Genomic DNA, 20095 nt, shown 5'->3' with positions numbered 1-20095 from the left:
TATACAAACCTAGGAATATCAACGCCCACAGCGTTTCTCTTTTACTCATGATCAAATCAATCCAATACGATCTTAACCACAAACATCAGTCATTTCCGTAGCTGCAGCCTCACTATCGTCGTTTCCACTTTATGCCGCTCAGATCACTCATTGGGTGATGTTTTACTGGGCTGGGCTCGTATGCGTGGCAAGGGCGCAGTAATGTTGCATGAATTGACGATTTTTAACTGGAGATCGTCAGGGATTGCGGCCGATGCTAATATTGAATAATTGAGGTCTTCACCAGCATGACCAGCAAAAAGAACCCAGACAGAAAGAATAGGAAGGAAAAGGGAGCAAGGGAGTATCTAAGTTTTGTTCCATGACCAAAGACTGAGGGAGGGTACCCCAATGGAACTTCGAAGCCCTATCGAACAAATAGATATAATTATAATCCTTGGGTACGTGGCATGATGATTAGCTCTATATATTACTCGAAGAAGAAATCCATGGGTTGAACAGAATAATCCTTTCCTTTTGGACGATGATATCCAGAATGACTACTGGTGTGGTTACTAGAAGGGGTCGCCTATTATTATTGTAGGTCGAAAACAAAATAGTGGCAGAATTATCATGTCCTAGAAAGTGTACATCGAGGTGTACATGCATTCAAACTAGTCATAAAATAAATAAGCCTCGAAAGATCACCCACGAGGCGATTTTGAGGCAAGAGAAAGTGTCTCAGATCTTTTTTTTTTCCTGGTGTTAGAAGTTAGAACAGCCTTGCTTTTAGTTCTCTCGGGCTCGCACTTCAATCTACTATTACTTGATTAAGTTTAGACCATTTATATTATTTTTGATTATCGAGATTGCAAGAAGTAAGCTAGTATTTTGAATATATACATACAATCGGTTCCTCCTCATTATGATCATCAAGATACTCATAATTGATTTCACTTCATTTCCTCAATATACTTGTCGTCGCTCAGCTCCTTCCTTTCCCAAGACGACATGCGTAATTACATATAAACCTAGCCATAACGCAAAGAAACCATTTGGAACCGGAAGTTGCGCCCCGGATCCCTTTTCCTTTACAACTGTTCATCTGTCCCAACTTTTGGTCCATTGGAGTAGGAGCCCATTGATATCCAGGTCGTTTCCTTTTTCCTTCTTCACTTTCTGCCATGTTGGATTATAATAGGGAGTTACCACCATGTTTCCCACCAACCAAAGTTGCTTTTCAAGGCAACCCTCATCACCAATATCCACCATCTCAGGTCAACCCTTATCATACACCATTCTCATCTCACCATACATATCCAACCCCACCTCCATCACCACTATCATTTGCGATGCCCCAGGATCATAGGATAGGTACAATACTCGGAGAAACTCTATTGTTGTCACGAGTGTTAGGCTCAGGAGCCTACGGAACTGTATATTATGCTCAGGATTTATCCACTGGAAAAGAGTATGCCGTAAAGGCGCTCAACAAAAGAAATGCCTATGGGCAGCCCTTGGACGCAAGACAACGACTTTATCAATCAAGAGAAATAGCCCTGCACTGGAGTGCTTCCGCGCATCCTAACATAGTCTCGATGTACAAGATTCTCGATGACCCGGACTGCACCTATGTTATCCTGGACTACTACCAAGAAGGAGATCTTTTTTCAAATATTACCGAGGGTGGTAGATATGTAGGTCATGATGCTCTAATCCGGAGCATCTTCCTCCAAATCTTGGATGCCACGGAACATTGCCACCGCCTTGGAATATACCATAGGGATCTCAAGCCTGAGAACATTCTGGTCGCCAATTCCGGTCATACCGTCTGCCTAGCAGACTTTGGATTGGCCACTCAGGAACCAACATCTCGCGATCACGCATGCGGATCTACATTCTACATGTCTCCAGGTAGGCACTATTCATTCTACTTCCCAATCCCCCATCACCCTTCACATACTAACTGGTTCCACTGTCAGAGTGTCTAGAGCAATCATATAAGCCATACAGATGTGCCCCAAACGATGTCTGGTCTCTCGGAGTGATCTTAGTCAACCTCACCTTTGGAAGAAATCCTTGGAGACAAGCCTCATGGGATGATGCCACGTATAATGCTTTTCTCAAGAATCCAGATTTTCTGAAAACTATCTTGAACCCATCGGACGAGCTTAATCTCATTTTACAAATGATTTTTCAACAGGACCCGGATCTCCGTATCACAGTTCCAGAGCTGAGATTAAGAATACAACAATTGCCAGGTTTTTACGCTTCCTCTTCCCAAGGATCTGGTCGTACACCAACACCAATCGTTGGCAATTTAACCAATGACTCTGGGTACTCCACCTCGTCTCCGTGTGTCGCAAGTCCATTCCGATCCTCATCTTCGTCTCGCGACTCTGCTATTTATACCGACGATGGGTGTACCAGCACTCTCAATGGCGTCACTAATTCAACTCGGTCATTATGCAGCACCGGCAATTCTTTTCTAGATTCTAACAGCCGTGGTCACGAAAATCACGATGTTCTTGCCGATGGGCATGTTTATTTTGATGGACTACCAACACCTTCGGGTTCTCAAGGGCCTTCTCAATCATCTTCAACTTATCCAAAAATCGGAGCACCTTTTCCACGGAAGTTTTGAACGGATTGGCTGTGCAATGCGCAGAATCCATTGGGAATTCTCTTTCTTTCTTAAAAGTCTCTTATTTTATTTTTTTTCGACCTTAATTTTGGAATTCATTGTATAGTTTTTTTTCGACCGGGCTGCTTAGAGGTCAGAACCCGGTCATTGCATGATTAAAACGAAGAAATGTTGGAATTTTGACCTCGGGTCTTTGGTGCAGGTGCCAACCAGGCGTTCAGGGCAGGCAGGACAAGCATGGCGGCGGCAGCATACCGATTCACTGGGAGTTGTGGTGCTTTTTGTCATGATACATTTTTTGGAGTTACAGGATTTTCTTTTGACCTATATGGTACTTTCGCTTTATACCCTTTGGGCGGAACATTCCAACGCATAGGACGGTAGAAGGATGGAATTTTCATGTTTGTTTGGCTAGACAAGCTTCCATGGCAATAAAATACGTTAAAGACCACTTGTAAATAAGCGGTCGGGTTTTAGGAATAAGACGGGGTTGGGAAAGAGGAATAGGTATAATGTACATGTACATCGAAACAGCATCCAATGCGTCGGACGGAGTCATCGCTATACCAATAGTTAGAATAGTACAGCAATCTTTGACAAATTAGATTTGTTGCTTGCATGTGTGGTTCTAACATTGCATCTTGCACCTGTGCTCACTCGAAATAAAAACGGACATTCGATATGCTCGGCATTAATATCAGAAGTGGAAATACAACACTCCAAATGCTTGTCTTGAGAGCCAGAGTTACCCGTCCCGCCTACAAATTCACGAACCACAATGGAAATGACTATCACATACGAAAGAGACGGGAGAACATGCATGAGCCTAGATTAAGTGTCTGGGCATGGATATGCGGTGACTGGGATCACGATAGTGTGTGGTGATTCATTCCAAGCCACCGTTCGCCTTGATTCCTTCGAGGTGCACGCTTCTGCGCTCGGGAGGGTCAGATGATGCTTTGGTGGCTGACCAATAAGATACGAGTATTCTGTTTGTGGCGAGGACTATCATGTAAGTTTCACCCGGCCACTCACTGGCGTTTGCTGATCTGTCGACTATCCCCAAAATGCACGTGCTGTCAGTGCCCCCTTTCTTAGTGAAGCGAAGCCGCTAAATTCCCCGCATTCATCTGTGCTCTGCTACGAGTACGTAGTCGTAGCTATATTGAAAGATGCATTGTTCAGTTCAGCAGTGCTTAGATGTTATTGTAGCATATCTGACGCTTGTTAAAACTCCTTATCCGACCGTCTTGCATTAACATCATCGGACCGGACCTTTTGATGCATCGAGATCTTTTATCCCCGAAGCATGAAAGGAAAGCTAGGACAGGTACAATGAGAATGGAAATAAGACGATGCATTTGGAGTTAGGGAATAAGGAGAAAGATGATTAATAATTAGATATCCGCAGCGTGGACGATGACGCGAGACTGGTATCAGTGCACTAACTAACCATCAGTCATTATAGCCAGACTACGACTAATCAGATGTATATTAATATGAAGTCTTGTCAATGAATATCAGACTCAAAAATTGAACGCAATCTCTCGTGCGCTGAAAACCAAGACATAATTATGTTGAATGCCAAGCCTCTCTAAGCAACTAGTGTGTTGACTCACGTGATTCAACCCAATCTTGTTGCATATCTTGAATTGGATACCGTGAATGTCACGAATATTCCTCGGCTTTACCAAGACATAAACATAGAAAGTTAATAAATGCCGTCTGTCAGTGTGACACCAATCTGAGTCTGGATTCTTCTGACGATCATTCTTCTAACAGTATTGAGAAATGATATTCTCATTGTGACCAAAATTGATAAGCGAGGAGCGATAACGATGTGATTGGATCGTATGACCGAGCCAGCTCTGGAAGTTTGGACTCGGAGCTAGCTACTTCTTGTTCTTGGGAATTTCTTAGGGTTCATGCCCGTCATTCTGCGACGCCACATCCGGATGAATGGCAGTGATACAACCTTAATCCACAACTCATCAACGATCAACTTGATGGTAATATATAATTGAATCCTTCTATATTTGGTTTCATCAATGAGTTCCAACTTTTCAGGCAATATTTGCAAATTCGAGGACATACCGAAATATTCCTATCAACAGTGCTAAGGCTCCACAAAAACCAGCATTTTTTCTCGCTATCATATGGATCTGCGCTTTTGATATTCGACAGCTTCTTGAATCTGCAAGTTATACAGATTTCCATTTTCAGTGATTTGCTTAGACAAGACTTGATATTTCCCAATTGAGGCGCGCTTGGATGGTCGATGAGTCTGCGATGGTGTCTAGATAGTCTTGAATTCGAATAGACCTTCGAGATGGTCCCTTGGTTGTTATGACAATAGTCTAGCGAGCGTAATAATCATATCCTGGGTGGAGGGAGCAAATATAGGATTAACCTTTGGACATACACAGAGTAGCTTCGAGGGTTCCTAGTATTAGAATCTTGAAAGAAGTCTGTTCTATCATCTCGATACAAGGAAATGATCATGGCTATGGTGTACATAGCCGGAAAGTATCGTTTCAACGAAGGAATAATTATTTCCTTGATTACAAGTGATCCAAGATGTTGATTGAAGTTCAGACAGACTTACCCAGGACAAAACTTGACCGAGCGCATTTCTTGGCTGAAGTCATAAAAGCCTTAATTCCTTTTACACTTTCCCAACATACTTTGAGCAATCTTCTAACTCCAAAGCTTAGTGATTGACCATTGGAGGCGATACGGGTTACAATACGAGCCAATCTTGGAGTGAATTATGAGTTATTCAGTTTGAGACATTTGAAGATGTGCAACAAATTTATATCCTCCGAATTTCGCGACCTACAATTGGTTAAGTCTAGAATACTCCGTCAACAAGCAGTTGCCGGAGTTTTCTGTCATGTGATGGGCAGTCCAGAATTCTAGATTGATGTGTTGAAAGACTACAGCAAGAAGCGAAGTTGTGCATGTGACATAATTTGTGTTCTTAAATCTTAGCGAGCGGGGGTAGTTCAATCTTCTGGATCATAAGAGTATTCACAACCCTATATTTAGCCAAACTGACCAATACGTTCATGTTATAGGAGATGCGGTCCAGTTGGAAACTCGAAGAGACGCTTTTTTCTTCGTCCTTTTTCACCCTTTTTCATAGAAATATGTGTATTACATGCACCATCATTCAATTACAAAGTCCAGAGGACAGTCTAGACTAGCTCATCTGCATTTTTAATGCAGCAGTACTAGATCAGCTCGTTTAGTAGACTCTTGGATTTCAGATTGCTTTGATATAGTAGCATACTATTCTAGTATCATGTTTATCGAAGCTATTTTACTCCCATACTCATCAGTGAAAACGGAATATTGAATGTATTCCGTAGAACGAGCGTAATTTACCATGAGTTAGTTGCCTACAGTTCAACTATTATATCGCTTAAGATCGGCAAATCTACTGAATTTTGATCTGTGATCTAGGATATACACTGTTACCACGCGAATTCTCCATTATATCGAAGTGCTCTATCTTCCGCGTAGTATAAATATCACACTGTGTGTGGACTTATGCTCGGTGTGGCAATGTCATGGCAGACATATACATATTACTGCCGAGTATGAGAACGCACTATACAGAATTCCAGCCTCTTTTCCTACGCTTGCCTGCAAGCTTAGTTTGAAAAGTCAAGTTTATCATTATTGATCCACCCATTCCAGGTTTGGTCGCTGTTCGTAACATCATGAAGCGTAGTGCACATCATCAAGATTCTTCTAAGTGCTCAGAGCGCTCTCTCGGTCAATATTTGGGGTGGATCCAGCCCTACGGAAGAACGGATAGATTTCTCATATACGACCAACCAGTAGCAAAAACTACATTCATCGTTGGATCGGGTAAAATGGGACAGAAGTCCAGGATTTCTGTACAGTCCGGGCGGTCTCGAGTTCAGTATTCACACTTCTCGAGTCCACCTGAGGCATTTTGTATGAGAGGTGTAGATACGCATGAATCTCACGCTCTCAGCGTGTCTAAACCCCTACATATCCGAGACTGGATCCCCTAATGCTAGATAAACCGAAACCTTAATAGTGCAAAGACGATCGCACGAACCTTTCCTCACACGCCAGAGCTTTGTTCGAGAACTCAAAATTTTACAATGATGTAACATGTAGGTCAAAGCAGTCCATTTTTTCTGGAGTCATCACAGATCGGACGGAGGTCGCCGCTGCCAATGAAAATGACCTGTATTTATTTGAATCTCCGATTCAATAGATACTTCTTCTCAGGTCAGTTCATGTGGAAATTGTTGAGATGTGCAACAAAACTAGATAATGAAATTGGCAATAGCCTGATTGGCTCCCAGTCTCTCCAACTAACCACAAAAGTGATTCCCAAAGTGGAGAGGCTGATCAGTTGAGCCGTCTCTCACTTTAAGCATATCTCTCTGACGGCCCCTAGATCAACGACCGGGGCTCTTTGAAAAAGTCAGACATGCATGATCTTGTCCAATAGAAGAAGCGTTAGGAGGTACCAGCACTTTAGCATGCAGGATAGGCATGTTATTTACGTCTTTGTTCTTGAAGGTCTCAGTAAAAGCATTGGGAATATGTCTGTTTGTTTCCATGGCAATAACACTACTGGTACCCAAGAAACGGGCCATAAATAATGCAAGCCCAACTCCATCTCTGCAAATCAAAAAATACCATGTGTTCAGGACTCAAAACTTTACCAGAAGAAGCAAGAAAAAGCTCAAATAGTCAAAAGCCGAGATTGAGAACCTTAAAGTACAGAGTATATAAAAACACTTTATAAAGATACCACTCCACGAAATCAATATCTTCAGTTCCATTAGATTATCTGGTGTTTAGAGGGCCTGCATCCTAAACCTCACACATAAGGATATTCTTTAACCTCAAACTCGAGAGGCCAGCAGATTGAGCTGGAAGTGACAGCTATGACTTGAATAAGCCGCAGGAGAGCATACTTCACGCCTAGGAGCGTGTTTAATATAGCAATATTACCCAATTCGAAATCATGGCATATAAACATACCTCTGAATATTCTCAAATGTGCCAAAAACTTCTTTGTGACTACATTTTTGAAGATATTTTGACGCAGAACATAATAACTATGCCCACCCAATAATCAAAGATTCACTTGTCTTGTAGATCAAAGAAATTAAACTCCCAAGCCCAGCAGTTTTGACATCAAGATTGAACTGGTTCTTTTGCTAAATCGCTAAAATCACAACCCTTTCAAGGATGCCTTCATTTGGATTTCGATAGCAATCAAAATTATATTATCAAGATGATAAATTTTGAATACTAATTATAAGCTAACCAAATCTTGTATCCAGGCATTGATTCGAAATATTTGAGGGTCAATTTGTTACAGAATTTTGAAAGCAGGGTAGTTCTGGCGTATCCATCTTAGGTTCTGATGTAGCCAATTCTGCGATTCGAAATGAGGATTATCTTCACCGCAATTTCGAACTTACACATGCGTAAACACGGTATTTTAGTCTGCTACGAAGCAGGCAAAGGATGCAAGATCCGCACCAGTCTGTTCTTTTGATACCTACCCGAGCACATTTGTGGACTTCCAACTTGAGCTGTACCGGCTTGCCAGAACTAACAATCTAGATTCAATAGAGACGCACGCATTAGGCTGAAAACTGATGTGGTTGTGGAATAACGTGAGATGCTGCAAGCTGGACTCGCATCTTACATCTTACATTGACTCTCGTCTGACCATTAGGCAATGCTTGTCGAAGCGTACAGCATCCCACAGTATCGGAAACCGGGAGTCCCGTGGAAGATTACCATCGAATCGTTGGCGTCGTGAGTACAGTACGTACCATGGATGACTGGTATAGATGCAAGCATATCATGCAGCCATGAAAGAAAGATGAAGTGTTCTTGCAGAAAAGATGGAGGTGCGGTGTGTGGTGTATCGTGTATGTGTGGTTATGGTGGATGGATGATGGTCAAGGGTGCTGGGATTTTTTTAAAGTGGTAACCGTAGCCGCTCACGGTTCTCCTTGCGACCAAAACGCGACGAAACACGAAACGTTGATATCGATAATGAAAGGAAAAGTTCAACCGACAAACACTGGCTGGCCATCAATTAATTGATAGCTGTCAATTCTGCATTTCTTTCCGTATTCGATCATTCGTGAATCGTGAGGACATTAAAGAGACATGAGGATTGTGGGGAGGATGCAAACGGAAGTATCTTCGAGGATTCCTAACCATACAATACTCGTACAACATGGAATGTCCGCATACTGCTACTGCAATAGCGATTGTTTTATTGACGCGTTGTGCTCCGTCATACAGGCCAAAGGGGTATGGTGCAACCGCAGCACTGAGTTCTCGAGGTACTGGTACTCGAGTTCATTCACTCTCGCAAGGTTATCGATATTGTTGGTAATCCATGCAAAGCGGTATGTAATCAAAACAAAGCATTCGTCGCGTACCACCCACCCATGAATACTCCATACTGCAACAACAATAACTTTATTGCAGTCACTACGTCAAACTATTAACACCCAAAAAAAGTAACAATCGACGATGAGCTGACGAAGTGTCCGATTCGTTCTCTGGTAATACTGCAGAAGTCCGGCTTTGTTACCCGAAACAATGCTTGGGGAACAACGTCTTTATGCTTTCTGCAGTCAGCGCATAACTGAAGACTGGTTTTCCGCTCCGACTCGAGATTCATCTCGTCGCAAATAAATGGGACCATGTATGGATTGCTCGCATGAAGTTGAGAGCATGTGATTTAGCCCTAGTGGGAAAGCGTCGCAATTCTTGTTATGTTATGTTGTTATAAGTCGACCGTGGTAATTCAAGCGTGCCTTGCGTCTTAAATCAGTTGGATAACCGTTGAACACTAGGTGCATCTGTGTAAGACTATACACCTTTGATTAAGAGTGTACATAAGTGCCAGATGCTTGGCAGGGCTGCGTGCTCGATACACACGCATGATTTTCTCCCCCTTTCTCCCTTTCTCATTACCGACTTGAAAATCCCATGAACTCTTCCTCCTAGCAAAGAAAAGCCATTAATATCGTCGCAATGAGTGATGGCTTCTATTCGCGTCTTTGTAGATTTTATTGCGCAGCGTCCGGTAGTTATTTGATCGAAGGTCAAGGAAGCTCCTGCCTCGCCGATGATAGTTTTGTTTTTCTTCGAAACTTTGTCGTCAAAGTGATTTGGTTATCTGTCATATCGATAAATATTGTCTCAATGACTGATGGTTTCGTTCTCTGTTCTGGATGATTTCATTGCATTACATTCTGTTGCCATATGGTCAAGAGATTACGGACACTCTTGCCGTGCATAAAATGTTTACATCTCAGACCATATCAATGTCGGAACTGAAATGCTCTTTAGGGCGCTATTTTTGACGTGTTAAATTATTGGTAGAGAATAAAAACAATCAATGATGTGGAGAGACGAAGAAGGAATTGCTCTTTAAAAAAGTGAGCGCAGTCCTCTTATATGTGTGTTATCTAGTTTGTACACTAGATCTATTGTTCTTAGTCCTCGTTGACATTTTATATTATCGTCGATGCTTGCTTGTTAAAGATCGTCACTGATCAGGCTTTTAATAGATCACTGAATTTTTCAAGGCAATGATTCAGGTGTTCACCCGCCATCTGTTGTACTTTATACAGCGTTGAATAAAATAGCCACGGTAGAGAGAAGGTCCCTTTTTATTCATTTCAAACATGCGATTCACAGATGCTTGACTTTTGAAACAAACTTCATTACAGTATTGATGAGGCATCAAGGCCAGTTTCGCTAATGCATGCCCCGTACATCAGCTCTTGGCGAAGAAGAAAAAGGAATACTCGAGATGTATGCTCTTTTCTATATTTAATATCTAATAGGAATATCAAGAAGTGGGTATTCTAAACCGATTTTTTTCACAGAATTTGTTACAAACTCTTGAATGAAAGTCGCATGTAAAATTATATTTGCAATGATGTTAATGTTGTTACATAGTAACAAAAACTCGGCGTCTTTGATATATGGTCCTCTTCGCATGGTTGGGCATGCCACTTTTTGTTCGGTTTGAAGCTCAGGCCTTTTGCCGATCAATACAATGATGATGGGGATGATGATGTAGATGAACACCTGTCGAGATTGTCGATGAAGGGACTTTTAGCACTTTGGAAAACACAGAGTACCATCAATGAACTATACTCATTCGTCGTATGGTACCTCTACAGTATCTTATTGCTTGTTCCGTATGTCTGGGCACTGTAACAATTCTACCAAAGGTCTCTTCATCTTATCGTGAGTATAATGCTACATATTTTATATATTATTACCTTAGAACCCCACCTCGTGATCTGCTCCTTCGTGATCTGCTCCTTCGTGACCATGACCTATCCAAGCTCCCCCTCTCACTACGTATGATCAGTGAAAACCCAAATGCCGTCTAAAATGTGAGTATGTTTGATTTTCCGAGGTTAGCCGGAGTTCTGCAGAATCCGAAGGGCACTATCGAATCTGGCATATTTGACACCAAGGTATTCACCGGCTCATCATTAGCGCAGCGCGGATTGCAAGACCCGATTCCAAAAAAATTCCCCTCCACACAGCAATAATCACAAAAAACCTTTCTCTCAGCATCAAAATCTGCCTTCCATTGAAAATTTGCAGGACTTTTCATGTATATCAGATCATACACCGGGACAACAACGAGGGCCTAGTCTCAATCATATCTAGCCCAAATTTGTGCAACTTCCTTCTAGGCGGTGCCTCCAATTTGGAGCACCGCTTCTACTCCATTGCACTGAAAAATCCTTCACATCTTACTTCACTCGTCCCCATCTATACAAACAGTACGCGGTTTACCATTTAACGATCCGAACTACAATCTATCTGCAAGTTGTGTTTCTATTCAGAAGCATCTTCGTGGTTTGTTAATTCGGCAATTACGTCACCGCTACCCTTTTTTTCCCCGAAACGATACAGAATCAACTCCGTGACGACACAATAGCTACGAGTAAAATATCAACTACGAATAACACAACAACTTCGAATCGCATAGCAACTTCGAATAGCATAACAACCTCGAATAGCATAACAACCTCGAATATAGTAAAAAGTATAAAACAAATACGAATAACCAAGACACATATCGTACTCTGCCAGTTACGCCACCAATTACCTCTGTCTCACAGCATTCCAAGATGTTGTCACCGCTGTCATCGCCAGGCGCTTCTCCAGGTCCGTCTGCAGAATCTACCACAGGAGACTCCGAGTCTATCCACTCATTATCACAATCATCCCTTTCAAAAACCACCCAGGGCATGTGTACACCAACTGAATCACCAACTTTCGGTTCATCCAACCCAGCTACAAACGGCTCCGATTCCAATCAAACTTTGACAACCATAGATCCGGTTTCTGGATCATCTACAGCAGCCGCAGGCTCGGGCATTCCTGATACCTTACCACCAATGGTTACAAGAAATGATGAGTCCAATAAACTCAAGAAAAAGATGGATCTTGATGAACCTCATCAAGTCGGATCATCACACGCAGCAAAAAACGCCAACTCGAACACCAAGTCCAAGAAACGAGAGTCGGGCAATGATGAATCTCACCAAACTGGAGCCTCACACTCGGCAAAGAGACCCAAAAAGAAAGCCGGACTATTCGATGACGATTTAGATGAGAACAACATCATTCCAGATACCGACGACTTGTGTGGAATGAAAATGACCCGCGCAAAGAAACGTTCTGTCGAAAAGAAGATTGAAACAACCAACGAAAATGTCAACGGAAGTCATACAGCCCAATCCTCGAACACTAAAGCCATCGACGCCGCTGCGAGCCAAAATAATACAAGAATAACTTCGGGGGGTCAGAGAAAGGCGACCAATGTGAAGCATTTGGCTGCGTTGCCTTTACCTCAGAAAGGTTCAACCACAAGAATTGGGAACAAAAATACTTCAACGGAAAAGACTACCACTGAGAAGGTTCTATCTGAGGATCGCCTGAGGATGATGGAGGCTATGGTACTGCAATCTCCTACTGAGGCACAGGAACGTGACTACAGTGCTAAATTCGAACCTAAGCCATATAACTCTCGTCATCTCTATACCTTGACCAGAGTAGAAAAGAACAATAACACTTGGAGTTTTCAGGTCACCAAGGAGCAGAAGCGTAGGGTTCCAGTTGGCGATGCTCAGTACGTATGGCTGCAGAGCCAACCAAAAGGTGTCAGAGACAAGGCCAAAAAGATGGATAGGGAAGGAACTAGCGACCCATTTGGAACTTTTTTGGAAAAAACGAAAAGAACTCTATACGATGGGACTAGGGTTCAGGATAGTGTGCCTGTCCAATACATGTCTCAATTTATCAAAGACCGCCACACCCCCATCCCTGCAGACGAACGAAAGCGAAAGAAGATGAAGCAGACTTACACTTTCAAAACCTACTTTCCTACTTCAGCCCTTGTTCAGTGTTGTCCCAGCTTGAAATATGATAGTACCGAGCTGAATGTGGAGTTCATCGAGACTGTACTTGAGACAAAGTCGAAGGAGAGTTTCGAGTTGAAGGCCAAGATAGAGAAAGCTGTTGAGATTCAGGGGGTAAAAAACGCAGAGGCGGCAGAGGCGGCAAGAGTAGCTAAGGCGGCAGAGGCGGTAGCTAGGGGACATCCTGTTGCTTCAGTCGCCTCCTCTCTAGCTTCTTCAGAGGAATATATTCGTGTAGGACTAGAGTGTGAGATGATATTGGACGATTCATTGCTAAAGGAGTAGTTATGAAAGGGGGGAGAACATATGCTAACTTCTGAAAGCGATCTTTGCGACAGAAGCATTGTTCTAAATCGGGTTATACCAATAATTTCTAATGTCTAATGTTTACTATTAATGTATACAAGCCCAAGGAAATGACTTCTGGATATCTACATGTAACTAGTCCTAATATTACAAGAATCAGTCAATCTGAATCAATATAATTATTCACAACAAGTTTCCTATTTTATGTTGATGGTATATGAATCTGGATCTGTTCGGCTGAATAGAAGTGATATCTTCAACAACGATATCCATTTGGCTAATTTACATGACTAGACAACAATAAACCCGGAATATTCACTCCTCACATATCGTCCTCGACCCCGACAATTTTCAATGAATCTCTCCACAATCGCCCTTCATCTTCCGGATGATATGTTTGCTTCACCCATCCATTTCCGAAAGTTTGATAGTCATCCTTTCCCCGTTCCGCTTCACTACAATTCTCCAAATACTTTCCTCCCTTTCCCTCCCAGTCTTTTCCAACTGCCGCAATAACAGTTGTTGCAGCTCCTTGCTCAGCACTTTTCAGAACATTACGAACTTTCTCATGACCCATAACTTGAGCCACCCATTCACTGCCCAGGTGCTTACTAATGTTCGTGTCGATAGGACCAGGGTGGAGACTTGTTGCATGCAGTCCCTGTTGGCCATAACGACGATCTATTTCATTGGCCATGTATATATTTGCGAGTTTCGAATTGGCGTATGCAACTCCGTAATCATAACCTCCTTTTTGGAAGTCATAGTTGTCGCTGTCAGGAAGATCACATACTCGGTGGCCGGCGGAGGAAACATTCACCACGCGAGAATGAAAACCTGGGCTGGAGCCAAGGAGTAAGGCAGGCTTGAGAAGTTGAAATAGAAGGAAATGACTGAGATGATTGGTGACGAAGGTAATTTCGTGCCCGTCTTCGGTGAGTTGGAGATCTTGAATGCCCATAACACCAGCGTTGTTTATGAGTATATTGACCCGATTTTTCGATTTCTCGAGAATAAACGCTGCAGCAGTTCTGACACTGGCAAAAGAAGTATTGTCCATCTCTACAAGTGTAACACGACCGGGCTCTAAGATTTCATCAAGAGAAGTTTCAGCCTTCTTTATGTCACGGGCAGCAAGGAATAAAGTAGCACCCGTGGCAGACAAGGCTCTTGCCGTTTCGAGACCAATTCCGGAGGCTGAACCAGTGAGAACGATGACTTTTCCAGCCAGTTTACCGATCATTGATTCGTCCTGAATAATCTGAAGTGCGGTTGGCCGAGCATCTCCAGGGCCCTGGGGATTGATATGAGATGCAACGTAACGATTCATGGCGAAAAGTGTGGAGGATCTGACAATATGGCTGGTAGGAGAAGAGGAAAGAGGGAGGGTACTGATGATGAGATGAGAGAAAATACATGCTCCATAGCTCTATACTTATATATGAATTTCACGGGCATATTTACACGATGGAGCCCCTGAGTCCCGCTCTTGCCGATTGGGTTCGCTAGGACGCAGGGTGGCATTCATAAGCGGCGGCGCACAAGCGGCGCCAGCCGAACGCTCCTTCACCAGAATTGTGGGTCAACAATGGCGGCGCACCCACTCCACATTTCACTCACTCCCCTTCACATCATCTTGGGTTATCGAAACATTGTTTCCTTCATTCACTCTCATTAGTACTCTGAAATTATTGTAGGATACTAGTATTCCTTGAAATATCCTCCCCACCATGCAAACACCCAGTGATGGGTCGAGCGCCGACCAATCACCGACGTCGGACCAAGTATGCATTTCATGCAGGATACGGAAGAAGAAGTGCGATAGATTACTTCCACAATGTTCGGGATGTTTGAGGTAAATTCATGTACCTATTTTCCGATTGTTCTTTTTTGCGGTTAACAGTAGTATATTAGGAGAGATCTAATATGCGAATACTCCACGCCAGAGCAGACCTGCAATTTTGTACCTACATCTACGCTAACCTCTACGCAACCATGGCATAATATTCAGATACCAGTAAATTATGACCATGTAGATGCTCAATCGATCAGTTTCTCAGCAATGCTGTTTCTGGATCCATACATCTTACAGCAAGGGCAAATCGACATGCCTCAGCCTGGTCATTCTATCCCGGGACATATTCTCCATCTACTAGGAGACATCACTTCTATCCACCAGTGTGCTACCGAGTTCTTCTCCCACGATCACACATGGATGTCTTTTATTTCCAAGCCCCGTTTCTACAGTTACCATCTACCCTGTCAATCCACCATTCCTAACCGTCCAGAAACCATTCTCCTTCTTCTCTCTATCAAACTAATCACCACATTGCCTCCCACAAATCCACGGAATCCTCAAACTTCATTATATCAAGCCATAAAACATTATTGTCTTGAAGTAGAAACCTCAAATGTTCCTTCTCTTCCCATTCTTCAAGCGGAAATCCTGATCGCCTTGTATGAGATGGGTCATGGTATTTATCCTGCTGCGTATCTTTCTATCGGAGCATGTGCGCGGTATGCATATGCTCTGGGGATAAATTGTAATAAGAGGCTAAATGTAATGAGGGTTCTTACAATGGTGGAGTTGGAGGAGAGGTAAATATCGTTGGCTCACTTATCATGCTTTGCATTCCACAACCTTCAACTTTGCTTGGGCATCTCATCTTATCTATACCCTAGATCTACTTATTCTATCCACATTCATTTCTTTGATTTCCTCTATCTGTTTTCCTTGATATACGATTGCTGACATTCCGATGTTTCAGAAGAAGAGTTTGGTGGGCTATCGTAATTCTGGATCGGTTAGTGATCCTCTCCCATGATTTCGTTTTCAGAATCCACAAATCCAGTCTTATTCTTCGAACCCCTTTCTAATCAGGACTAACCATCATCACAGTTTCGTTAGTATAGGATCACCAGGGCGACCCTTCGCAACCTCCGATCCAAGCCTAGACGATACATTACCATGCGACGACGAAGCATGGAACCAAGGTGTGAGTTGTCTATCCTCAAACACAATCATCGATTTTCATAACCTACTTATCACCGCTTTATCAGATCATCAATTCCTCCAGTTACTCTACCTTATCCTCGCCAACCACAGGCCACATGAGTAAATTCGCTCTGATATGTCAAGCTGCTAGATTATTGGGTCAAGTGCTCAACCATGTTTCTGGTGCTTCATCTCATGATGATGAGTTATGGATGCAATTAGATCGGACGGTAACCTCTATGCTTGAGGCTTCGGTGAATGTGGAAAATCCTGACTGTAATCGCATTGCGTTTATCTACAGGTACTTTCATCTCTCTTTTCCATCCTTTCACACTGTCCCAGCCATGCTCCCCGACTAACTCTCCACCCAGCACTCTTCTAGCCCTACATACATCATCTCTCTCTCCGCATCCAGCAAATCCTCCATCCCCTCTACATCAGCACCGCACGGAACGTAAATCCCAACTCCTCCAACGCATAACCCAACGAATCATCGCAAATGTGTCCACTCCACACTCTCTCTTGGGACGCGATCCCAAGAGCATGTCCCTATGGGGGTTGTTTTTCGCTTATCATATGTGTGTTGAGCAGATAAGATCTAAAGATCCATCTTCCCACGATATTGTGGTTCTCGTGAGAAAGGGATTTGAGGAGGCAGATGTGAGATGGAATGTTGCTGGTATGTTTTTTCTTCTTCCTTTTTTCCCTGGTGATTGCTTTCGAATTCGGGTGATGTCGTGGAATTCGCGTTGATGAGTTTTAGGTGTTTATCTTCGATTACTCGAGGCGCATGAGGTGATGGATGGATATTGAGATAAATCAGGGATGCAGACAGGGAATTTGGGAATAGAGGATCTCTAATTGAGAATCCCGTGAATCGCGAGGATAATTCTGTCGCTTAAGCAGGTGATACAATCGTCTCGGAATCAAAAGCCCCCCAGAATGCCTACACTTGATAGCTACTGTTTTTGGTAGTAGTGGAATGGCGAGTTAGATGGAATGGGTATATGATATGATATGGATTTAATAGTGCCTCCATTTGTATTTGGCAACCAACCAAATCCATTCGTTGGACGTATATCCAATGGTCATAAAATTACACTTTGAACAGCCTCAATGCGTTCTTCTGCGGGGAAATAAGGTTTTTCCTACCCACGATGTTCCGTCCTCGATTGAGATGCATCCCCCACTATGTTCACTTAACACCATATCCATACACCACTCTCCCCTAATTTTCACGCAGCCTTTCCCTTCCCTCTGTTGCCTCCAAATTCTAGGACTTTTTTCTTCCCAAAGTTCCTCGCTTTCTTCCACTTACAATACAACACGACTACGTCTTTCAAAACTACGAATAGACATCCTCCCACTAAACTTCTGGCCCATTTCTGTTGTAATAACCCTGGCTTTCCTCCCCATCTCGCCTTCACCCATATAGATGGCAATGCGTATTTGAGTGCATCGCCCATTATGCTTGATATTGCAGGAAATAGCACTGCGCCCATAAAGTGGAATGACAAGCTGTGTGTACTAATATTTCGACGGACCCCCATATTATTTTGATTGCCGTTTTCGCCTTGTCGGCCACCTTGATTGCCATTTTGATTCTGGTTGCGATCACCCAGAGGTGCACCATCTTGGGGAACCAAGTTTCCGTCTTCGTCCATAACTTCATCAATGATCTCCATTTCCATTTCCAATGCTAAGAATCCATCGCCTTCTCCTCCTCTACGTTGTTCCGCAGCGATTTGTTCTGCAGTTTCGCCTTCTCGTGGTTTACGCTGAACAGCCAAATCCCATTTCTTTTCCAAGTCGGAAAACATGTGACGGTAGAGGGTATTGTATGCCAATCTGACATAGGGAACAAGTACGAACGCGCGACCCGGGGATGGAGGCCAAGAAGTGATGCTCTTGCTATCGGGGCTAAAGAGAAAGTACTTGAGCCATGTTAGCAAACGGAGACTTCAATCATACTTTGCCCATTAAATGCAACTAAGAATTCTTAACCTACAGTAACAGGTACTATACTGAAAACTGAATCCGCAATTCTTGTCCGTGATAATAGGAGGGTTGGTGCAATTAATGGTAGTCCTATTGTTGCCCTCCAACTTGGTACAGCCATGAACCCACCTCCGAGAAATGGAAATAAATATTTCGTTAACATCTGTCTCATGGGTAAGTGTATGCTACCACCAAGAACAGGACGATCTATGAAGTCGTCGTAATGCGTCAAAATCATCTCGCGGGCTTCATCTGCGCCAAATACCAACGCCAGGCTGTTAACGCCAAACAGAAGAGATCCAGAGTAAAAGCAACTGAACAATGCGCCGGCGGCCGTAGGAAGTACCATTGTCTCCGCCATACGTCGCAGTTTGTCGACCGTCAAGACGAGATAATCTTTAGGCTGGTCTATTTTGAGTTGATACTTGCAGACTGGACAGACAATCTTGGGTGCCATTTCCTTGTCTGCAGATACTGCAATCCATTCCATTAAACACGATTCGTGTGCTCGCAAAGAACAAGGACACGGTGATCGCCACGGTGAAGCTTGAGGCCCATCGTCAGTATCATCCATTTGGCATATCCAACAGGTCTGTATTTCCCTCTCCGGAGAAGGCACTTTATCTTCTCGTGCATCGCTGGACTGGGTAGAGTTGTTAGATTGAGGTTGATTTAATATATGAGCTTCGTTTGATTCTTCGACTATAGGCATGGGAGTTTCAGGAGAATTGCTAGCGGTCGTTGGAGCTGCCACAGACTCCTGGCTCGATTGCTCAGGACATTCTGGGTCACCTCTATCTTGCGTCTTTTGAAGACTGGGGTTGGGATATGCTGATTCCATCTTGGACATTCGGGAATAGTTACTGATCGCAGTGATTAAGGAAAGTAGACGGACGGGTATTATCGCATTGCTGGGACAAAAAATGAACGGAAAATTCTTAAAGAATACTATCAACGTAGGTGTCGGTACTGAGGAAAGAAGTTTGTGTGACAATGAGTGAAATTAGGTAGCCTTCCTGTTGCATGAAGATGCATCCTCGGTTTGTTGATGACGCCACACATGTAGACCTTTACTAGCCACAATAGATTCTCAGCCTTGTCGCTTCAGACCAATTCGATGAGATAAGAAGGCCAGACCCCCTTCCTTCCTTTCTCTGATATGTCTCGGAGGTTCAAAAGCCGAAGGATCTCACCCGGCGAGCCGGCATATTCTTTACGGAGTATATATACTAGCTAGCTATCTCGTATTCAACTTCACGTTTTATTCACTACAATCTTACTTTTTTTCATTCTTCTTACATCATATTCAGAGCCATCAATATAACATTTGACATTCGTTATGCCTCTTCCTTATTTCTACGCATAATATGGTTCATCAAAGAGAACAGGGGGAGGCTCACTCTAGAGTATCGCTTAGATCTTTATTGACTATAGCTCCAAAGTTACTAGGTAGGTAGGCATTTCGAAATTTCATGGTGGATCTTTAATCAATGCGAACCAGTAAAGTCCTCTTTCTCGGTATGTGTATGAATTTGGTAATACCGGGAGCACCAATGTGAAATGAGAACAAGGCAGGCTCACAGGGTCACCTCGAATCGAGATCTTTTCAAGTGAAATGTACCGGTGTACCATGATTTATTGATGTTGAAAACGTTCCATCGTGTTTATGTGCTACCGTAACTGATAGGC

General features: G+C 43.1%; 5 protein-coding genes across 5 annotated transcripts; 3 read left to right on the top strand and 2 right to left on the bottom strand.

The window, feature by feature from the left end:
• Positions 1–1163: 1163 nt before the first annotated feature.
• On the top strand, positions 1164–2623 carry Bfra_010394 (putative ran1-like protein kinase protein; the record flags this gene model as incomplete). Its single annotated transcript, XM_037340727.1, has 2 exons — positions 1164–1893; positions 1962–2623. 2 exons carry the CDS (start codon positions 1164–1166, stop codon positions 2621–2623), a joined length of 1392 nt encoding a protein of 463 aa, XP_037186370.1.
• A 9191-nt stretch (positions 2624–11814) lies between these two features.
• On the top strand, positions 11815–13392 carry Bfra_010393 (uncharacterized protein; the record flags this gene model as incomplete). Its single annotated transcript, XM_037340726.1, has 1 exon — positions 11815–13392. One exon carries the CDS (start codon positions 11815–11817, stop codon positions 13390–13392), a length of 1578 nt encoding a protein of 525 aa, XP_037186369.1.
• A 343-nt stretch (positions 13393–13735) lies between these two features.
• Positions 13736–14743, bottom strand: Bfra_010392 (putative short-chain dehydrogenase protein; the record flags this gene model as incomplete). The annotated part of the gene is made up of 1 exon (XM_037340725.1): positions 13736–14743. The coding sequence occupies one exon, from the start codon at positions 14741–14743 to the stop codon at positions 13736–13738; it is 1008 nt and encodes a 335-aa protein (XP_037186368.1).
• Positions 14744–15143: 400 nt separating this feature from the next.
• Positions 15144–17221, top strand: Bfra_010391 (putative fungal specific transcription protein; the record flags this gene model as incomplete). Its single annotated transcript, XM_037340724.1, has 7 exons — positions 15144–15268; positions 15328–15930; positions 16182–16217; positions 16313–16409; positions 16474–16709; positions 16780–17087; positions 17172–17221. The coding sequence occupies 7 exons, from the start codon at positions 15144–15146 to the stop codon at positions 17219–17221; spliced, it is 1455 nt and encodes a 484-aa protein (XP_037186367.1).
• Positions 17222–17643: 422 nt separating this feature from the next.
• Bfra_010390 (putative ring finger domain protein) lies at positions 17644–19256 on the bottom strand (the record flags this gene model as incomplete). Its single annotated transcript, XM_037340723.1, has 2 exons — positions 17644–18342; positions 18417–19256. The coding sequence occupies 2 exons, from the start codon at positions 19254–19256 to the stop codon at positions 17644–17646; spliced, it is 1539 nt and encodes a 512-aa protein (XP_037186366.1).
• Between the last annotated feature and the right edge of the window lie 839 nt (positions 19257–20095).

The sequence above is a fragment of the Botrytis fragariae genome (genome assembly GCF_013461495.1).
Source record: "Botrytis fragariae strain BVB16 chromosome Unknown tig00000797, whole genome shotgun sequence".
NCBI lineage: Eukaryota > Fungi > Ascomycota > Leotiomycetes > Helotiales > Sclerotiniaceae > Botrytis > Botrytis fragariae.
Note: the sequence above shows the minus strand (reverse complement) of the source record. Positions and strands in the feature narration are given on the sequence as shown.